This window comes from Pleurodeles waltl, chromosome 3_1 (assembly GCF_031143425.1).
Source record: "Pleurodeles waltl isolate 20211129_DDA chromosome 3_1, aPleWal1.hap1.20221129, whole genome shotgun sequence".
NCBI classification, from domain to species: Eukaryota; Metazoa; Chordata; class Amphibia; order Caudata; family Salamandridae; genus Pleurodeles; species Pleurodeles waltl.
In genome coordinates this window covers 1,223,110,204-1,223,126,562 of record NC_090440.1, presented here as the reverse complement: position 1 = coordinate 1,223,126,562, position 16,359 = coordinate 1,223,110,204, and the positions used below count along the sequence as shown (strand labels likewise).

Sequence of the window (16,359 nt, the reverse complement as noted above, 5' to 3'; positions counted from 1 at the left end):
GGAGTAGAAAACAAATCTATGCATTCTTACTGGTCTTCTCTTACCGTTTGGGCAACAACTAACTTCCTATCTGTCATGAGAAGAGATTATGGCCCTCATTTTAACCCTGGCGGTCTTTTGACCGCCAGGGTTAATGTGGCGGTATCACCGCCAACAGGCTGGTGGTATATACTGCCACATTATGAGACTGGCGGGTTGACTGCAGCCAACTCGCCACTTCTCCACTCATACTGCCATGGCGGTATGAGCCACCGGGTTGGAGATATCTATCTCCAGCCCTGCAACCGACATAGTACCGCCCATGGCATTATGAGCCGGCCTACCACCATCCACGAATACCATGGCGGTAGGCCCTAAGGGTGACAGGAAATTCCTTCCCTGTCACCAGTAGGTGGCTCCCCCAGCCCCCAACACTCACCTGACGCCCCCCACCCCCTCCATCCAGACTCGCCCCCCACCCCCTCCGATCCACTGACTCACCCCTACCATACATGAACACACCAAAAAAAACTGACCCCACCCCCTCACAGCCACACACATATCACCCCCACCCCCAGTAAAGCCATAGCGCCCCTCACACCACACTCCCTCCCTGCATACTCGCACACAGACACCCACATGCACCCGGCATACACCCATTCACTTAGACATACACGCATTCATTCACACACTGACATACACACATTCATTCATGCATAGTTCCAGACATACTCACACACATTCCTATACACAATCACACTGACATGCAGACACACACACACTTCACCATTCTTACACACATTCACTCACATGCATACACCCACGCAAACACACACAGAAGCATTCACACACACACTCAGACATTCATGCACACAGACACACACACGCAACACCCCTCAGCCTCCCACCTCCTCCCCTGTCAGAAGCCCAATTTACCTCGGGCGAGGAAGTCTTCCGGCAGGGAACGGGATGGGGCACTGCTACCTCCAACAGCGCCCCGCCAGCAGAACACCACCAGGCCGTATTACTGGTCATAATACGGCTGGCGGCGTTCTACTGGCGTGGCGGTGCTGGTAGTAGCAGCGCCAGCTTACTACCGTCCTACACCATGAGCACTGCCGGATTTCTGCCCTTATTGTGACGAAAGTCAGGCAGTACTCATAATGTGGCGGACGGATGGTAGCCGCTGTGGCAGTATGTTGGTGGCCGTCACCGTGGCGGTAGGGGGAATGTACCGCTGATGTTAAAATGAGGGCTTATGTTTTTTAGTCTGCAGCGTGGAACCATCCAGACTATTTCCCTCATTATGACTTTGGTGGTAAATCCTACCTACCACCGCAGTCACGCCCGCCAACATACTGTCGCGGAGGCGAACATCCTTTTGCCATATTATGACACACACACACTGAACCGACAGAATACTGCCACAAAAACATATCCGCAAGACTAAAGGTTAGTGTTAAACTGTCAGAATGAACACCCATACCGTTACGCCAACAAAACAACACCCTCCACATTATGACACACGAATCACCACAGCGGCGATAAACCCTTGGCAGTAGACACCGGCGCGGTCAGAATGGCCACCCAAATATAAGACAACACAACAGTGGCCAATACTAAAAGCACACACCTGACACCGATACACACATCACACCCTCCCACCACCAGCATTATAAAACACACACCCACATTACCCACAAACCCTTTCCGAACACAAAAAATAGCCAAGAGATAGCCACGTAAATCACAGACACAACTACACACACACACCACAAACAACCATTCATCCGTCACGCACCGCACACCCTACCACATTACTCAACACCCACTGCACAACACACACCACACAACACCCATGTCCCCACAAACCCCTGTTTCACTGATGAGGAGTTGTGGGTCATGGTGGTGGAAATAGTCAGGGTAGAGACACAGCTGTTTGGAGCACAGGTACAGCAAATTTCCATTGCAAGGAAGATGGAGCTATGGCGGAGAATTGAGGACTGGGTGAACGCCATGGGACAGCGTCCACGAACAAGGGCCGACATCAGGAAGAGGTGGAATGATCTACGGGGGAAGATACGTTCGATGGCAGCAAGGTACCTGCTCGCCATCCAGAGAACGGGCGGTGGACCCCCACCTCCTCCCCCACACCTGACAGCATGGGAGGAGCAAGTCTTGGCAATACTGCATCCTGAGGGACTCACTGGAGTTGCCGGAGGACTGGACACTGATAAGTCAATATGTATAACCTATCCCCCCACATACCTGCAAGCCACCACCACCCCTTACCCTGACACCCATCACTCCACTCCATTCCCCCACAATCAGTGCACCGCCACAATATACTAACGTGAATGCCAAGCCCTGCATGCCATACTAACTGCATGAACATCCCTCTCAGCCCTGCATGTACACCCACCACCAATGCATGTGCAGCACGGAGAACTAACAATCCCACAATACATCACCATACACAAACAAAGGTGGCAGGGCAACAGCAACAATATAGGGGAAGCTAGGAATGTAGAATATGTCACAGACATGTAGCATAATACAGCACTTACATCCCCACAGGTGCCCCAGCCAATCCCAGCGTCAAGGAGGTGCCACAGCTACCCAGTCCCCCACAAGAAGATGCCCCCAGTGATGATAGCAACTCTGGAATACTGGATCTCGATGAACTCCCTGATCCATTAGGGACCACTGGTCAGCCCACACTCAGTCCACTACAGAGCCTCACATCTCAGAATCCAACACCACAGCAGCCACCTAACGTCCGTCGTAACGGAGCCGGAGCACCCATATTGAAGGCCAAAGGGCCCGAAGGACCAGCAGGTCCACCACCTGGAGCCATCTGTTGAAAGATGGAGAACATCGCATTCAAGAATGAGGAACTATCGGCTCCAGGGGCCGGGAAAGCCGGGTACTGAGGAGCCTGGGTTGAAGGCGACATCGACGCCGGTCCCGAAGTCTGCAAAGCCGGAGAAAACTCTTGACGCCGAGGAACCTTGAACACCGAAGGAGGATTCACAGGCGAAGTCGGGGATGTAGGAGATGCTAACGGCGTCTGCGGTTGGGGAGAGATGGTGGGACTAACTTTCCAAGTCTTCCGACGTAGAGTCGAAGGTGACCTCGATCGTGATCTCTCCCTACTCGACCGGCATCGAGATCCTCGACGACGCTGGGAGTCCCGATGACGCCGATGCGACTTCGGTGAAGACGACTTGCGGTTTTGTCTTTTCTCCTTTTTCTTTGACTTCGCCAAAAAGAGCTTGGCCTCACGCTCCTTTAAGGCCTCTGGATTCATCCGTTGACAAGAGTCACATTTGTCAACGTCGTGGTCAGAACTAAGACACCACAAACAGTCAGAATGTGGGTCCGTAACCGACATTTTGCCACCGCACTCGTTGCAGGGCTTGAATCCAGACTTTTTTTGCGACATTGTAAACTGTCTCAAAGAGAAAACAGCAAAAATAACTGTAACTACGTCGAGTAGTAACAGTAGCTCCCTCGAAGAATAACCGTTGTTCGAATGGCACGGAAAAAAGGGAACTGAAGTCGGCACGTCGGCGAGGACCTCTTATTGCCTGTATGACGTCAGACGGCGTCGCGTGGGCAACTGTGACATCCTCGTCGACGTGCAGAAGCTAGGAAGAAGATTTCCGTTGGATGCTGGTGCAATGGGAGTATTCAATAGGTGAGGAATCCACAGGTAGTTGTATCCATCAGAAGTCCCCAGAACTCTGTACCCAGGACACGTCAATCATTAGTGTAACCACCCGTACAGAGACCCCAGTCTACACCTCACAGGCAAGCCAGGGAGGATCCTGGGGTGAGTGGGCACACCGTTAAGGGGACACAGGCACAGGGGGCCAAGGACGGTTGGAGGTCAGCTGTGTGCCAGGGGCAGGACAGGCCCAGGAAAACGACTGCCAGGAGGCACTCATTAATGTTGTGGGGGCTTACCAACAATTCCAGGACAAGATGGGTCAGGTGATGAACATCATGAAGGAGAACCAGCGGCTGCAGGGGGAACACCACCAGGAGATCAAGCAAGAACGCAGACACTGAACACCACCACGGTCACCATGGCAGAGGTGCTGGGTGATATGGACAACATCATGAAGGACTACACATCACTCCAGGGGGCCCCTTCCACTAACCAGTGTATTGACCAGGCCGCCACATCTGCTGCAGCTAGTGGTCAGGAGGCCCTGCCACAGGACCCACAAGTCACCAGCACCCTTCCCCCTGCAGAAGGTGAACCAGCCCACAAACGGTCCCTGCCACCCAGACAGACACCAGAGACAGTTGCCAAGACCATTGCCAGGAAATGAGCCCCTCCTGAATGTCCCCCTTGTGTTCCACTGTGTCACCTTGTCCACTTTGAACTGCCATTGCTCCCCTTCCTATGGCCCCTTGGACACTGGACCTGTGTTACAAACAGACTAGCCCTCTACACTGGACTGTTCCCAACCATCACCCCACTCTATTGCCTTTGCACTGTATAAAATTTTTTAATAAACACACCTGTAAACAACTTGAGAAATAGTGCTTTATCTGAAGGTAATGTACAATGCATTGAAATGTAATTAACTGCATGGTCCTGTGTAAATGTCCAGTAATATGTTGATCCATCCTACAAATGTGTCTCAGCAGTCTGAACACATCACAGCTTTACACTGTTAACCTCAGCAACATCTGCAATAAGGGAAGGCATAGGTGACAGTCAGATGGGATGCAAAGGCAATGACTGGCATTATGCTACAGCAACACAACACAACACTGAAATGAAGACAGCCTTACCTGCGTGTTATTGTAAGTACTGCTGGATCATATGTGTCCTGTTGTCCACATCCTCCTCCTCCCTCTTCCTCCTTCTCATTGTCCTCAGTGTCCACTGCTGCCACAGCTGCATTGTCACCCCTCTCCTCCCACAGATAAGGCACATTCCATCAGAGGGCCAAATTGTGCATCATGCAGCACAACAATCCTCCAGACCACCTGAGGGGAGTAGCAGAGGGATCCACCTGTCAGACGGAGGCACCTGAACCTAGCCTTCAGGACCCTGAATGTCCTTTGAACAATCATCCTGGTACGCCCATGAGCTTCATTCTACCTATTCCCAGCCCCTGTTCTCGGATTCCTAACAGGGGTCAGGAGCCAGGACAGGTTTGGGTAGCTGGAATCACCTGCAATAAGTGAGAGACACACATTAGCCCTGCACAATGGCATGGGGTATGACTCCTGAAGGCATACACTGACATACAATGGGTGGGGACTCAGGCTCACCTATAAGCCACACTCTGTGCCTCTGTAGTTTTGCCATCACGCTGTGTGGACACTGTTATTCCTCAGGACAAAGGTATCATGCACCGGGCCAGGATACGTGGCAGTGACTTGGAAGATGTACTGGTCAGCAAGGCACACCATCTAGACATTGAGTGAGTGGAAACTCTTCCTATTCCTGTACACTTGTCCATTGCCCCTGGGGGAGGGGACTAAGGCAATATGGGCTGTCAATGGCCCCAATAACACGTGGTATATGTCCCACTACATAGAATCCAGCCTTCACAGTGGGTAAATCATCTACCTGGGGAATGCAATGTAGCTGCACATGTGTTTGAGCAAGGCTGTCAAAACCCTTCCAAGCACAATAGAGAACACTGGCTGTGGCATTCCTGCAGCCAAGCCCACTGTCACCTGGAAAGAGCCAGTTGTCAGGATATGGAGCACTGAGAGTACCTGCACAAGAGGGTGTATTACTGTGTGTGCAACGGATAGCAGGTAGCAGATCAAGCTCCAATTGTGCATACAGCTCTGTGATAGTGGCCCTGTCCAGACGATAGGTATGTATGATGTGCCTCTCCTCCAGTGTAGCCAAGTCGACAAGGGGTCTGTACACTGGTGCTTGCTTCCTCCTACTCCCCCGCAGCTGTTAGTACCTAAGGGACCCAAAAGTAAGAAGGGAGTGAACCATGAACACACTACAGCAGTGTACACAGAGCATGCTTGTATGTTGGACAGTGGAATTGTCTAGGTGTGTACATTCAACTACAATGATGCACTTATTAATCTGTACATGTGTACTAGCATTAGAGAATGGCAACCACCTGTTCTGTATACAGGGACAGGTGAAGTGGCCTCACTCCGCCGGCGTTCGCGTCATGGCGGGAGGCGGTCTGCACCCCCATGCAATTCCTAATTGGCTAACATGGCCCTCTATTGAGTATGGGAACCAATGATGATCAACACCTGCAGTGACGGTGTTCACCGCTGCAGACGTGACCGCCATTTTATTTCTACCACTTCACTTGATTCCTGACTTTCCACAGGATGACATCTCCACTGTGTGCGCTGCTGTGACCTGTGTCTGGAACCTGCCATGGCACGTGCAACAGGGGAAAGGGCCCCAGCCTTCACGTCGGAGAAGTTGGAGAGGCTCGTGGATGGGATCCTACCCCTGTATGGACAGTTGTATGGGCCTCCAGACCAACAGGTGAGTACACCATGGGTACGTTGCATGCGACGTGGCTGCATGGAAATATGTGTGTATGCCGGCAGTGTGTCATCTGGGGGGGTATGGCTGATTGCAGTGTTAACGCAGGGGTATGGGTCATTTGTGTGCCTGATGAGGGGCAAATGCAGTTTGTAGGCCATATGTGTGACAGGCTGGATTGTCTGGTTAATGGTGTCCCACTGTTTGTCTTTCCTCAGCAGGTCAGCGCCCACCAGAAGAAGGGGTTGTGGCGTGCCATCCCAAGGACGTGCGGACTCAAGGGGGTCTATAGCAGGCAGAGCACCCACTGCGGGAAACGGTGGGAGGACCTGAGACGCTGGGCCCGGAAGACCGTGGAGGCCCATCTGGGGACGGCCTCCCAACGAGGGAGAGGTGCCTGTCAGAACCTGACACCCCTGAAGTACTGCATACTAGCGGTGGCCTACCCAGAGCTGGATAGGCACTTGAGGGCATCACAGCAGGCACAAAGGGGTGAGTACAGTATGTTTGACAACCATCTCTGTTGCCTGGCATGGAACTTGGGTGCAGAGTACTAGTCAGTGGGTGCACCAATATGCCAGTTTACACATTGCTACATGGTCCAGCTTAGGTTAATAGGGTGAGATGTATGTTTTTGATAGCTAGGTAGCTGGCTTTCAATGGCAGACAGTGCTCAGTTGGTGTGAAGATGGCAGTGTTTGGCTCCTACCTGCTGTGGTACCTAGCCAATGGTATGCCAGTGTGGTCCATGCTGCCCATTCTAAGTCTCTGTGTGTGACAGTGATGTCCTTGCCATCTGTGCTGTTGTTGCAGTGATTGACCCTGCGCTCCCTTCTTTCTCCCCCACTCCTTTTGTCATCCTGTCCATGTGTGCATTAGCATCATCTGGCGAAGGAGCAGGGACACCGGAGAGTGAGGGAGCTGCAGCCCATGGGACCCAGGAGGCAGAGTCCACTGACGCCGAGGGGACCAGTGGGACAGAGGGTGAGGGGAGCATCACAGCAGGGACAGGAGCTGATACCACTGACTCTGATTCCTCCTCCGATGGGAGCTCCCTGGTGGTGGCGGACCCCTCTGGAACCACCCCAGCTAAATTTTCTACTGCAACCCCAGTACCTGCACCTAGACTTCCACGGTAATCTAATAAATAAGTAATTATAAATATACAATCTATGTAGCATCAATAGCGATTTATTGCTTTTGCTATGTTTCTTCATTACATTTTATCAAAGGAAAAAGATTATACTTGTGTTGGTAGGTGCTCCTAATTTGAAAAACACAGTGAAGGTGAATATTGTGCAGAGAAGTTAAGGTGATATTTCCAATATGTACAGAAGGTGGTTTAATAACAATATGGACTTCCAACGGCTCCGTCAATCCAGGAAGCCCTGAAGTCACATAACATTTCTTTATATTTTTTAATCCACATTCAAAATCATGTTTCACTATTGATGCTACATAGATTGTCTATTTATAATTATTTATTTATTAGATTACCATGGAAGTCTAAGTGTACTTCCCCCTTGCTCTGACCATTAATTTACTTTCATTTACTACCCTGGTTGAAAGGGGTAGAGGGTACCTGCCTCACTGTCTATACATCACCCACGAGGGTGGGCATTTCCTTCGCCCCAAGCACCTCAGGCCCTGCCCCAGTCAGCCCTGCTGCCCTCAGTGAGAAGGCTATTGACTTCCTGAGATCCATCTCTTTAAGGCAGTCAACCATAGTGAACGCCATCCAGGGGCTGGCATCCCAAATGCACCAATGCAATGCCTTCCTGGAGGGCACTCACAGTGTGTTGGAGGCCGATCAGAGATAGTTTCAGACTCGGGCCTCTTCCCTGACCGCAGCCAGTGTCCCTATTTCTTCCATCCTCCCTCCAACTACCACTTCCCAGTCCCAGTCTCCTCATCCCCAATGCAACCCACGCACACATTCAGACAAGCATGCACACAAGACTCGCACAGACAAACACAGGCAGCATACTTCAGTCCACAAGCACTCACACAGCCAACACACACATGCACACACAACATTATCCACTGCCTCCACTGTCTCCCACTCCTCCTCCTTCCCTCACAGTCACATCCACACTCACACCTGAATGCACTGCATCAACAGTCCCTGAACCTGCCACCTGCACAGCCTTGCCCACAGTCATCACAACAGCAGACCCGCAGACATGCACCCCACACATCACATGCGCAGTCACCACCACCACTACCAACTCACGCGGCACACCTACCTTACTTGCAGACACCACTACAACATCCATCCACACGTCATGTTTGACCTTCCCCACCCACTCTGACCCCTCCTCCAAAGATACACAAATGCTCACACTCAGACCCCCAACAGTCATCCACCTCACACACACTGTCTATGCACCTGCACCCAAGTCCAGTACACCTCCTCCTCCTACAACCACTTCCTCTACCTCCACTTCCATCCCTCCTTCAACATCCCGCCCCATTTGCCCTAAGAAGCTTTTCCTTGCCTGCCTTGACCTCCTCCTTCCCCCTTCCCCCGCCCTGCCTGTTAGAGGAAGGTCCCTTCCCCCCACACAGCCCAGTACCTCAAGCACACAGTCTGACACTGTTTCATCCCCAGAGTCTCCAGCTGCCACTAAGGGGCACATGAGTACGACGCCTGTCCCCCGCACCAAGGACACTCCTCTGCCCCCAAAACGGAGGGCTAAAGCGCAGCCCCTGCCCAAGCAGGCAACCAAAACCACGGAGCCACCTCCAAAACCTATGCCCAAGGGGACCCCTCCCAAAACAAAGCCAAGGAGACCCCTCCCAAGACTAAGGCCAAGGAGACCCCTCCCAAGACAAGGTCTAAGGAGACCCATCCCAAAACTAAGGCCATGGAGGCCCCTTCCAAAACTAAGGCCAAGGAGGCCCCTTCCAAAACTAAGGCCAAGGAGGCCCCTCACAAAACTAAGGCCAAGGAGCCCCATCCCGAACAAGAGGCCAAGGAGCCCCCTCCAGGACCAGTGGGCAAGGAGCCCCCTCCAGGGCCAGTGGGCAAGGAGCCCCCTCCAGGGCCAGTGGGCAGGGAGCCCCCTCCAGAATCAGCGGGCAGGGAGCCCCCTTCAGAATCAGTGGGCAGGGAGCCCCCTCCATCACCAGAGGGCATAAAGCCCACTCCATCACCAGATGGCAAGGGGCCCCCTCAATAACCAGTGGGCAAGGAGCCCCCACCCTCCCACCCCCTGAGGTGCCTGCCCATTTCCAACAGGATGCCCCTGAACAGTGAAGTCCCAATGTTGTCAGGAGTCAATTTGGGGCTTGGACTTTGCCCTATGGGCATTAGAGACTTTGAACTGGCCTTTGGGCCTGCCTGTAAATATGCAGTTGTGTATGTTTTGGGATTTTGGATTTTCATCCAGAATGATTACAGTGGTTGGAACAGAGGTATGTGTCCTGGCTTTCTTGGCTCATGGGTCCTGTTACAGTTGATATACTCTGCAGCTGGTTCTGCGGTGTGTGTGTGTGTTGTGCATGTGTCACTCTCCCTTCCCTCGCTTGTGTGCTAGGAGGCTGTACTTACCGTCATCCTATTTGTCGGCGTTGGTGCTCCAGGACGGCCATGGCGTGGTACAGCATCAGGAAGACTTGCCGTTCAGGTTCCATGGAGGCTGCAAACTCCTGTGTCCCTGGAGGTGAGTGTGTCCTTTTATATGATGTGTTTCCGCTGGGATTTTGGTGGTGTTGCTGCTGCCCTGGAAATCCTGGCGGTGTGCTATGTCATAATATGGTGGGCGGATCCTTGTCTTCCGCCTGCTTGTAGGTGCTTATTGCTGTAATCAGTGGTCGTACCGCACTGGCGGTTGGTGTGTTACACTGGCTGTCTATGGGAGGGATCACCACCATGGTCATTATTTGGCAGTCATTACCACCGGCTTGGCAACGGTACTACCGCCATTGCGGCGGTCACCTGACCGCCAAGGTCATAATGACCACCTTAGTCTTTCTGAAAATTCAATTTAGGAAACTGAGATGAGTCTGCCTCAAGATTTTTAACATACTTTTTATTTTAACACATTGCTCTCACTGAGGAATTGATAAAAAAATTCTCAGACACCCCCCATATTACAACCACACAATCATTACGCTGGTCAGGAATCTGAAGAGGGCCCCTGATAAGCACAGTGAGTGGGCTACATGTACAAAACAGACACTTCCTCCTAAGCAGACTGCCACAGAGAAGTGTTAGTACTAACTTGGTCACCTACAGAATTTTAGTCAGGACTCAAGAGTAGGAAAGGAAGAAAGAGGCATGTAAAAATAGTGGAATCTGAGCCTAGACTTATTTTCATAAAGATCTCATGTAGATAGAAGGCAGAAAGGTTACAGTAGGATTGACTTGAATTCAGCACTACTCAAACAGGTCATACTACAATCACACACTCCTTAAACCACACATACTGGTCCGCCTGCACGCTATACAAATGCCAGAAAACACAAAAGGACGTTTTGCAGTGCTACACATGAGGATCCGATGATGAAGCATATCACACTATGTTTGTAAGTGTTTACCTACATAGTATGGCATGCTTTAGCAACTCATAGTCAAAAGTGAAAAACAGCACACAACAATGAAGTAATGAACAGCGATTAACACACCATCAGTGGAATTTGGTTATGGTGAGTTAAGGGCCATGTTGTATGTTCAAGAAAAATGTTACACTGTTTATCCTTCTTACACTTCTCCTAAGTACAATTACATTGAAAGCTCTGTCTTTCGTTTCTCTATGGGAGAGGAAAGTTTTGACACAGCGCCCAAATGCATTAAAAGGTGACTTCATGTAGGGTTTGACTAGAGTATTTGGAACCAGGGTCAGCCGACGCCCAGGGAAACGTACTAACCCCAGACATTCCTGGAAAGGAAACATAGAAAGGGGAGGCAGGAGGGGTAACAGATCCACATGTTTTCTTGATCAGAGTATATAAATCTAAAAGATAAGCAACAAAATTAGATTCCACACATTCGTGTGACAGAAAAACTCATAAACATACAGGAAAAGGCAAAACTCCTCTAACCTCCATTTTCATATTTCTCCCACTGAAAACAGAGATGTGAGGAAAATCTGTAATTTTATATAAAGTCTGATGTTTGCAGTACATTATGGGTATGCAAACAACCACATGAGACTTATCACCCTGGACTTTCCAGGGGAACTAATGTTCATAAATGTTTATGGTCAGTAGGTGTCCCAGGGTGCTGGCGAAGCCAAAGGCCAAATACTGCGTGCTACTCCCATCATCAGAATGAGTAAACTCGAAAGTAAAAATCACATTGTTTCATTGTTATTTTTAGGGCCTTCCTTGTCGTGGATGATAGGCCCGGTCCAAAAGTGGGGTTCTGTTTTATTAGCACAACTATGAGAACACAGAATATCATAATGTGTGTTGTGATCAACTGAACTGCCCTCCATTTCTGACTTCCAAACACAAGCCAGCGTGAAAACTGCAAGTTGGATGAAGCCACAAAAACTAGGAAAACATGTCTACCAATAAACTGTGATAAAACCCGTTTTTTTCAACTCTCTCTCTTTTTCAGATAGCTGGGTAGAAGACAACCGTAGCGCAATAAATGTTTTAGTGATGTAATTTTTACACAATCATCTTTGTTATACAGCACATTTTCTAATTTTTCAAAACAAACACATGTTGCTACGTGTTGGCTATTTTCTTAATTTCACTAACAAGGGGTAACTTTAGAATCACCAACATGTGGAAAATTGACACAAATTTGGCCTAGATGCCTTTCATTTAATGAAGTTATGAAGAACCAAGCGTGGACTGCCCCAAACATCAACAATAGGACTAACAATGAGGATGTGGAAAGCCTGTGCACTTCCAATGCTAAAGTGCAGATTGCATACAATCTAAAAAGGTTGTATGATCATGGTCATAGATCTTCCAAGGTCCTGTGCAAAGACGAGACTATTTTAAATGTACATGAGAATCTATGAAGATCTTATACTGCAAAACCTATGCTTCTATTTTATGATGAATAAAGCCTCCATGGATACCAATGATTCCAGGGGGTTCTTTAAAGTTGAAAGCACCACTGGAAATACTATAGAAATCATTTTCATTGCGTTGTAAAGCAAGCCTAGACTAACAACGTGACTATATTCAACTGCTTACCTTTATAGCAAAGCTGAAGCAGTTGATAGAAGCTTGCAGATGCTCCTCAAAGCTCGGACACTGCAAACAATGTATATCTTGCTCGGCCTGTAAGAACAGACGGGCAGCTTCTGTCAAGGCCATTGCTTCCCCCGGAGCATTGAACAGAGTCTGTTCGCAGCTGAAATATAAAGAACAGCAGCAGGCTTCAGTTTCTCAGTATTCACATGCAGGATGAGTAAAATGCATTGCACTGTTTGTTTTAGACCGCACTAGCGGCCAGAGAAAATGATAACATAAAGATGGACGTATACAATTACTATTTAAAAAAGGTAGGTGGTTGATGCTATCCGTTGCACATCCGAAGACACTCTGGAAATCAGAATCATTTTAGTAGATCAAGGGTGCCCTCCTGGTCAAAAAACCCAACCACCACAGGTTTTAGAAGTACACAAAAACACAGATGGAACTAGAGGAAGAACCACCTATGTTACGTGCTGTGTATACAAATTGAAAGAAAAACATGAACAGGATCAGGGCACTCCTCAAACAATAATGCGGCAGAAATATGATGAAGTTACTGGGAATGTTTTTATTCCTTTTTGAAGATGGAGAAGAGAATTGTCCAGTGAATAAAAATGTTCATAAACGATACAACAGAAATCAGCCAACACGTGTTTCGTCCTATCGGACTTCCTCAAGGCTGCAAAATGAAAACAAAACAAAAAACAAATAACAAAAGGAACTATTTACAAATATCACACTGTCAAAAAGATGGATACAAACATAGGCAGTGCAGGATCCAAAATGTCTCATAGAAAAGGGGAGACTGTGTAATATACAGGTTCAAATGTGTGTGTACACATGATTAAATACAAAAGTTTAGTTTGATAGTACGTGTCTATATACCATATTATTGTCGCCCAGTCCTCACATGGTAAAGAACCAAAAAGAGGTGAAATACATGCGAGAAGAAAGATGAGAGTATAGAGAGTACTCAGGCCCCAAGTGCGAGGAAGCTACTCGTGTAGTCCGGGACAGATCGAACTGATACCGTGCATAGTAGGTATGTAAGGTAGGATGATGCAGTGTGTAGGAACCACACCCAAATGTTGAAATTTACCTCTGAGACTTATGATAAAAACCAATAGAGTCCGGGAAAGCCTTCCATCAGATTTATCAGCAAGGTCGTTGCTAAAATCTAGGAGAAAAGACCAGCTGACCGACTTATATTAAAAAGAAAGAAAAAATGAACTGTAGAATCAAAGAAATATTTTTTGTGTCATGAACGTTGCCAAAGGTAATGAGACCTACCTAGGAGTGCAGAGAGTTACAGTACACGTGATAAATGTATAGATATAGTTTGCACAGTGAGTCCTTGGTGTCCTTGATGTACGATGTCTATGTACTCTGACAGCTTCTCTGTCGGGGAACCTATGCCAGAGATAATATCTCTTTAACAACACACCCACTGCACCTTGTATCTACATCTTACCCAAGATACACAAGACAGGCACCTTTCCCCCAGGCAGACCCATTATCTCTGGCATAGGTTTCCCGACAGAGAAGCTGTCAGAGTACATAGACATTTTTCTACAGCCATATGTCCAAAACCTACCATCGTACATCAAGGACACCAAGGACTTACTGTGCAAACTAGTAGATTATGAATGGACGAATGGTCACTACTTAGTGACGTTGGATGTGACTTACCTATACACCAGCATACCAAGGGTGGAGGGTCTGTTTGCCATCCAACAGTACCTTGATACCCGAGACGCTGCCCTACTAGATCATACAAACATGCTTTTGGACCTTATTAAGTTGGTATTAGACAACAGCATTTTTTTGCATAATGGATGCTGGTACCGCCAAATACAGGGTGTTGCCATGGGGGCCAAGTTTTCCCCGTCTTATGCCAACCTGTACATGTTTGTTTTTGAAAAGACACATTTGTGGCGTGAATGCCCCCCTGCCCTGACACAGCATATACTCTATTGGGGCAGGTATATTGACGACGTCTTGTTGTTTTGGTCTGGCGACGCGACTGCACTGTTAATGTTCACTGAACACCTGAATAACAATGCGTATAACATTAAGTTCACCCATGAAGCCAGCCAGTCTTCCATACATTTTTTGGACTTGACCATATACATTGAACACGACAAAATCTGCACCAAATTATTCAGAAAACCTACGGCATGCAATGCAGTCTTGCATGCCACTAGCTCACATCCTAGACCCCAGATCAATGCTATACCTTATGGGGAAAGTACTAGGATTAGACGTAACTGTAGTGAGGAGCACATATTCCGGGAAGAGTTGCACAACATGGAATTACGTTTTAGACACAGAGGCTATCACCCTCAGATTCTACCAAAAGCTTGCAATAAGATTATGAAAACCAAACGCCCTGACTTACTTATTAACTCTAAGAAGGACATCCCACACGAACGGATTTCCCTTGTCATTAAGCATAGTGCACTCAGCTCCCAGGTATCAAACATCGTTCGCAAACATTGGTCTCTACTGCTAATGGATGACACACTAAAAAGGGGTATCACCTCTAAACCTAGCATCATCTACAAAAGGGGTATTACGATACGGGACCACCTATGTCCTAGCTTTATGCCATCTGAGATTAGGGATACCTGGTTACCTAAACCACCTCCTGGCACTTTCAGATGTGGCCACTGTAACATCTGTAGGTACATTAAAGATAAAACTGTTAAATTCAAATATAACACCACTGTCACACACCAACTTAAACATTTCATTAACTGCAACACGAGCTTTGTAATTTACTGCATTGTCTGTACATGTGGACTGATATATGTTGGGAGTACCATTCGTCCACTTAAGGAAAGAATCCAGGAACATCTCAGGGACATCCGAACTTCCAACACGAACTATCCGTTGGCCACCCATTACAATGAGGCACATGGACAAAAAGAACTCTTGGACATTTCCGTACATGGGATTGACTTTGTAAACCAGACACCACGAGGGGGAAACCGCACTTTGGCCCTCAGACGCCTAGAGAGTAGGTGGATAATTAAATTAAGGGCAGTAGAACAGGGCCTTAATATTCATAAGGATCTTCATGTTTTCCTCTGAAACATACCGCATGTCCGATCTATTTATTTCTCTAAGTGCATGTGTCTTCTAAGTATAATGTCACGTGGTCAATATATATACATTTGTACATACTACATGCACATCTTATACCTTTGTGCCCCTCCCCCCCCTTTTCTGTGGGGATTTTTTGCATTTTGTCAATAGAATTTACTGCCTCTATGCCATCCAGTACATGTATAAAAGAATAACATCCACCTGTCGACCCTAGTGTCTTTAATTTAAATTTATCATATCTTCCTCTGTATATCTCTGCATAGACTCTGTAAAGATTTGTATTTATCCACAGTCTATGGAAAGGAGAAGTATGACATGAGAACTGTTCTATTTCATATATTTTATGTGTCATTCGCACGACTTTGTTAACCGGTACTATGCACATATTGTAAATGCTCAGCTAAAGCATATTACTGTTCTGTACACAATTCATTGACCAAACTGTATGTACTAGCTCGTTTTTTTCTGTGTGGCTCCGTACCGGCCACCTAGTCCCTTCTCAACGTGACTTTGTACCCATACCGCACTTCTTATGATATGCCAATGTTGTTTATCCCTCTCACCCTATCATCATTTTTGTTAATAATGTACCGTATATTCTTTGATAT

The 16,359-nt window shown here is 48.0% G+C and overlaps 1 protein-coding gene across 1 annotated transcript in view; it reads right to left on the bottom strand.

The window, feature by feature from the left end:
* Nucleotides 1-16,359, bottom strand: part of LOC138285069 (40-kDa huntingtin-associated protein-like) — a 665,864-nt gene that overhangs the window by 502,670 nt on the left and 146,835 nt on the right. Inside the window, exon 4 of the mRNA XM_069224556.1 lies at nt 12,641-12,800. Within this exon, the coding sequence (XP_069080657.1) occupies nt 12,641-12,800 (160 nt within the window). The remainder of the gene's footprint in view (nt 1-12,640; nt 12,801-16,359) is intronic.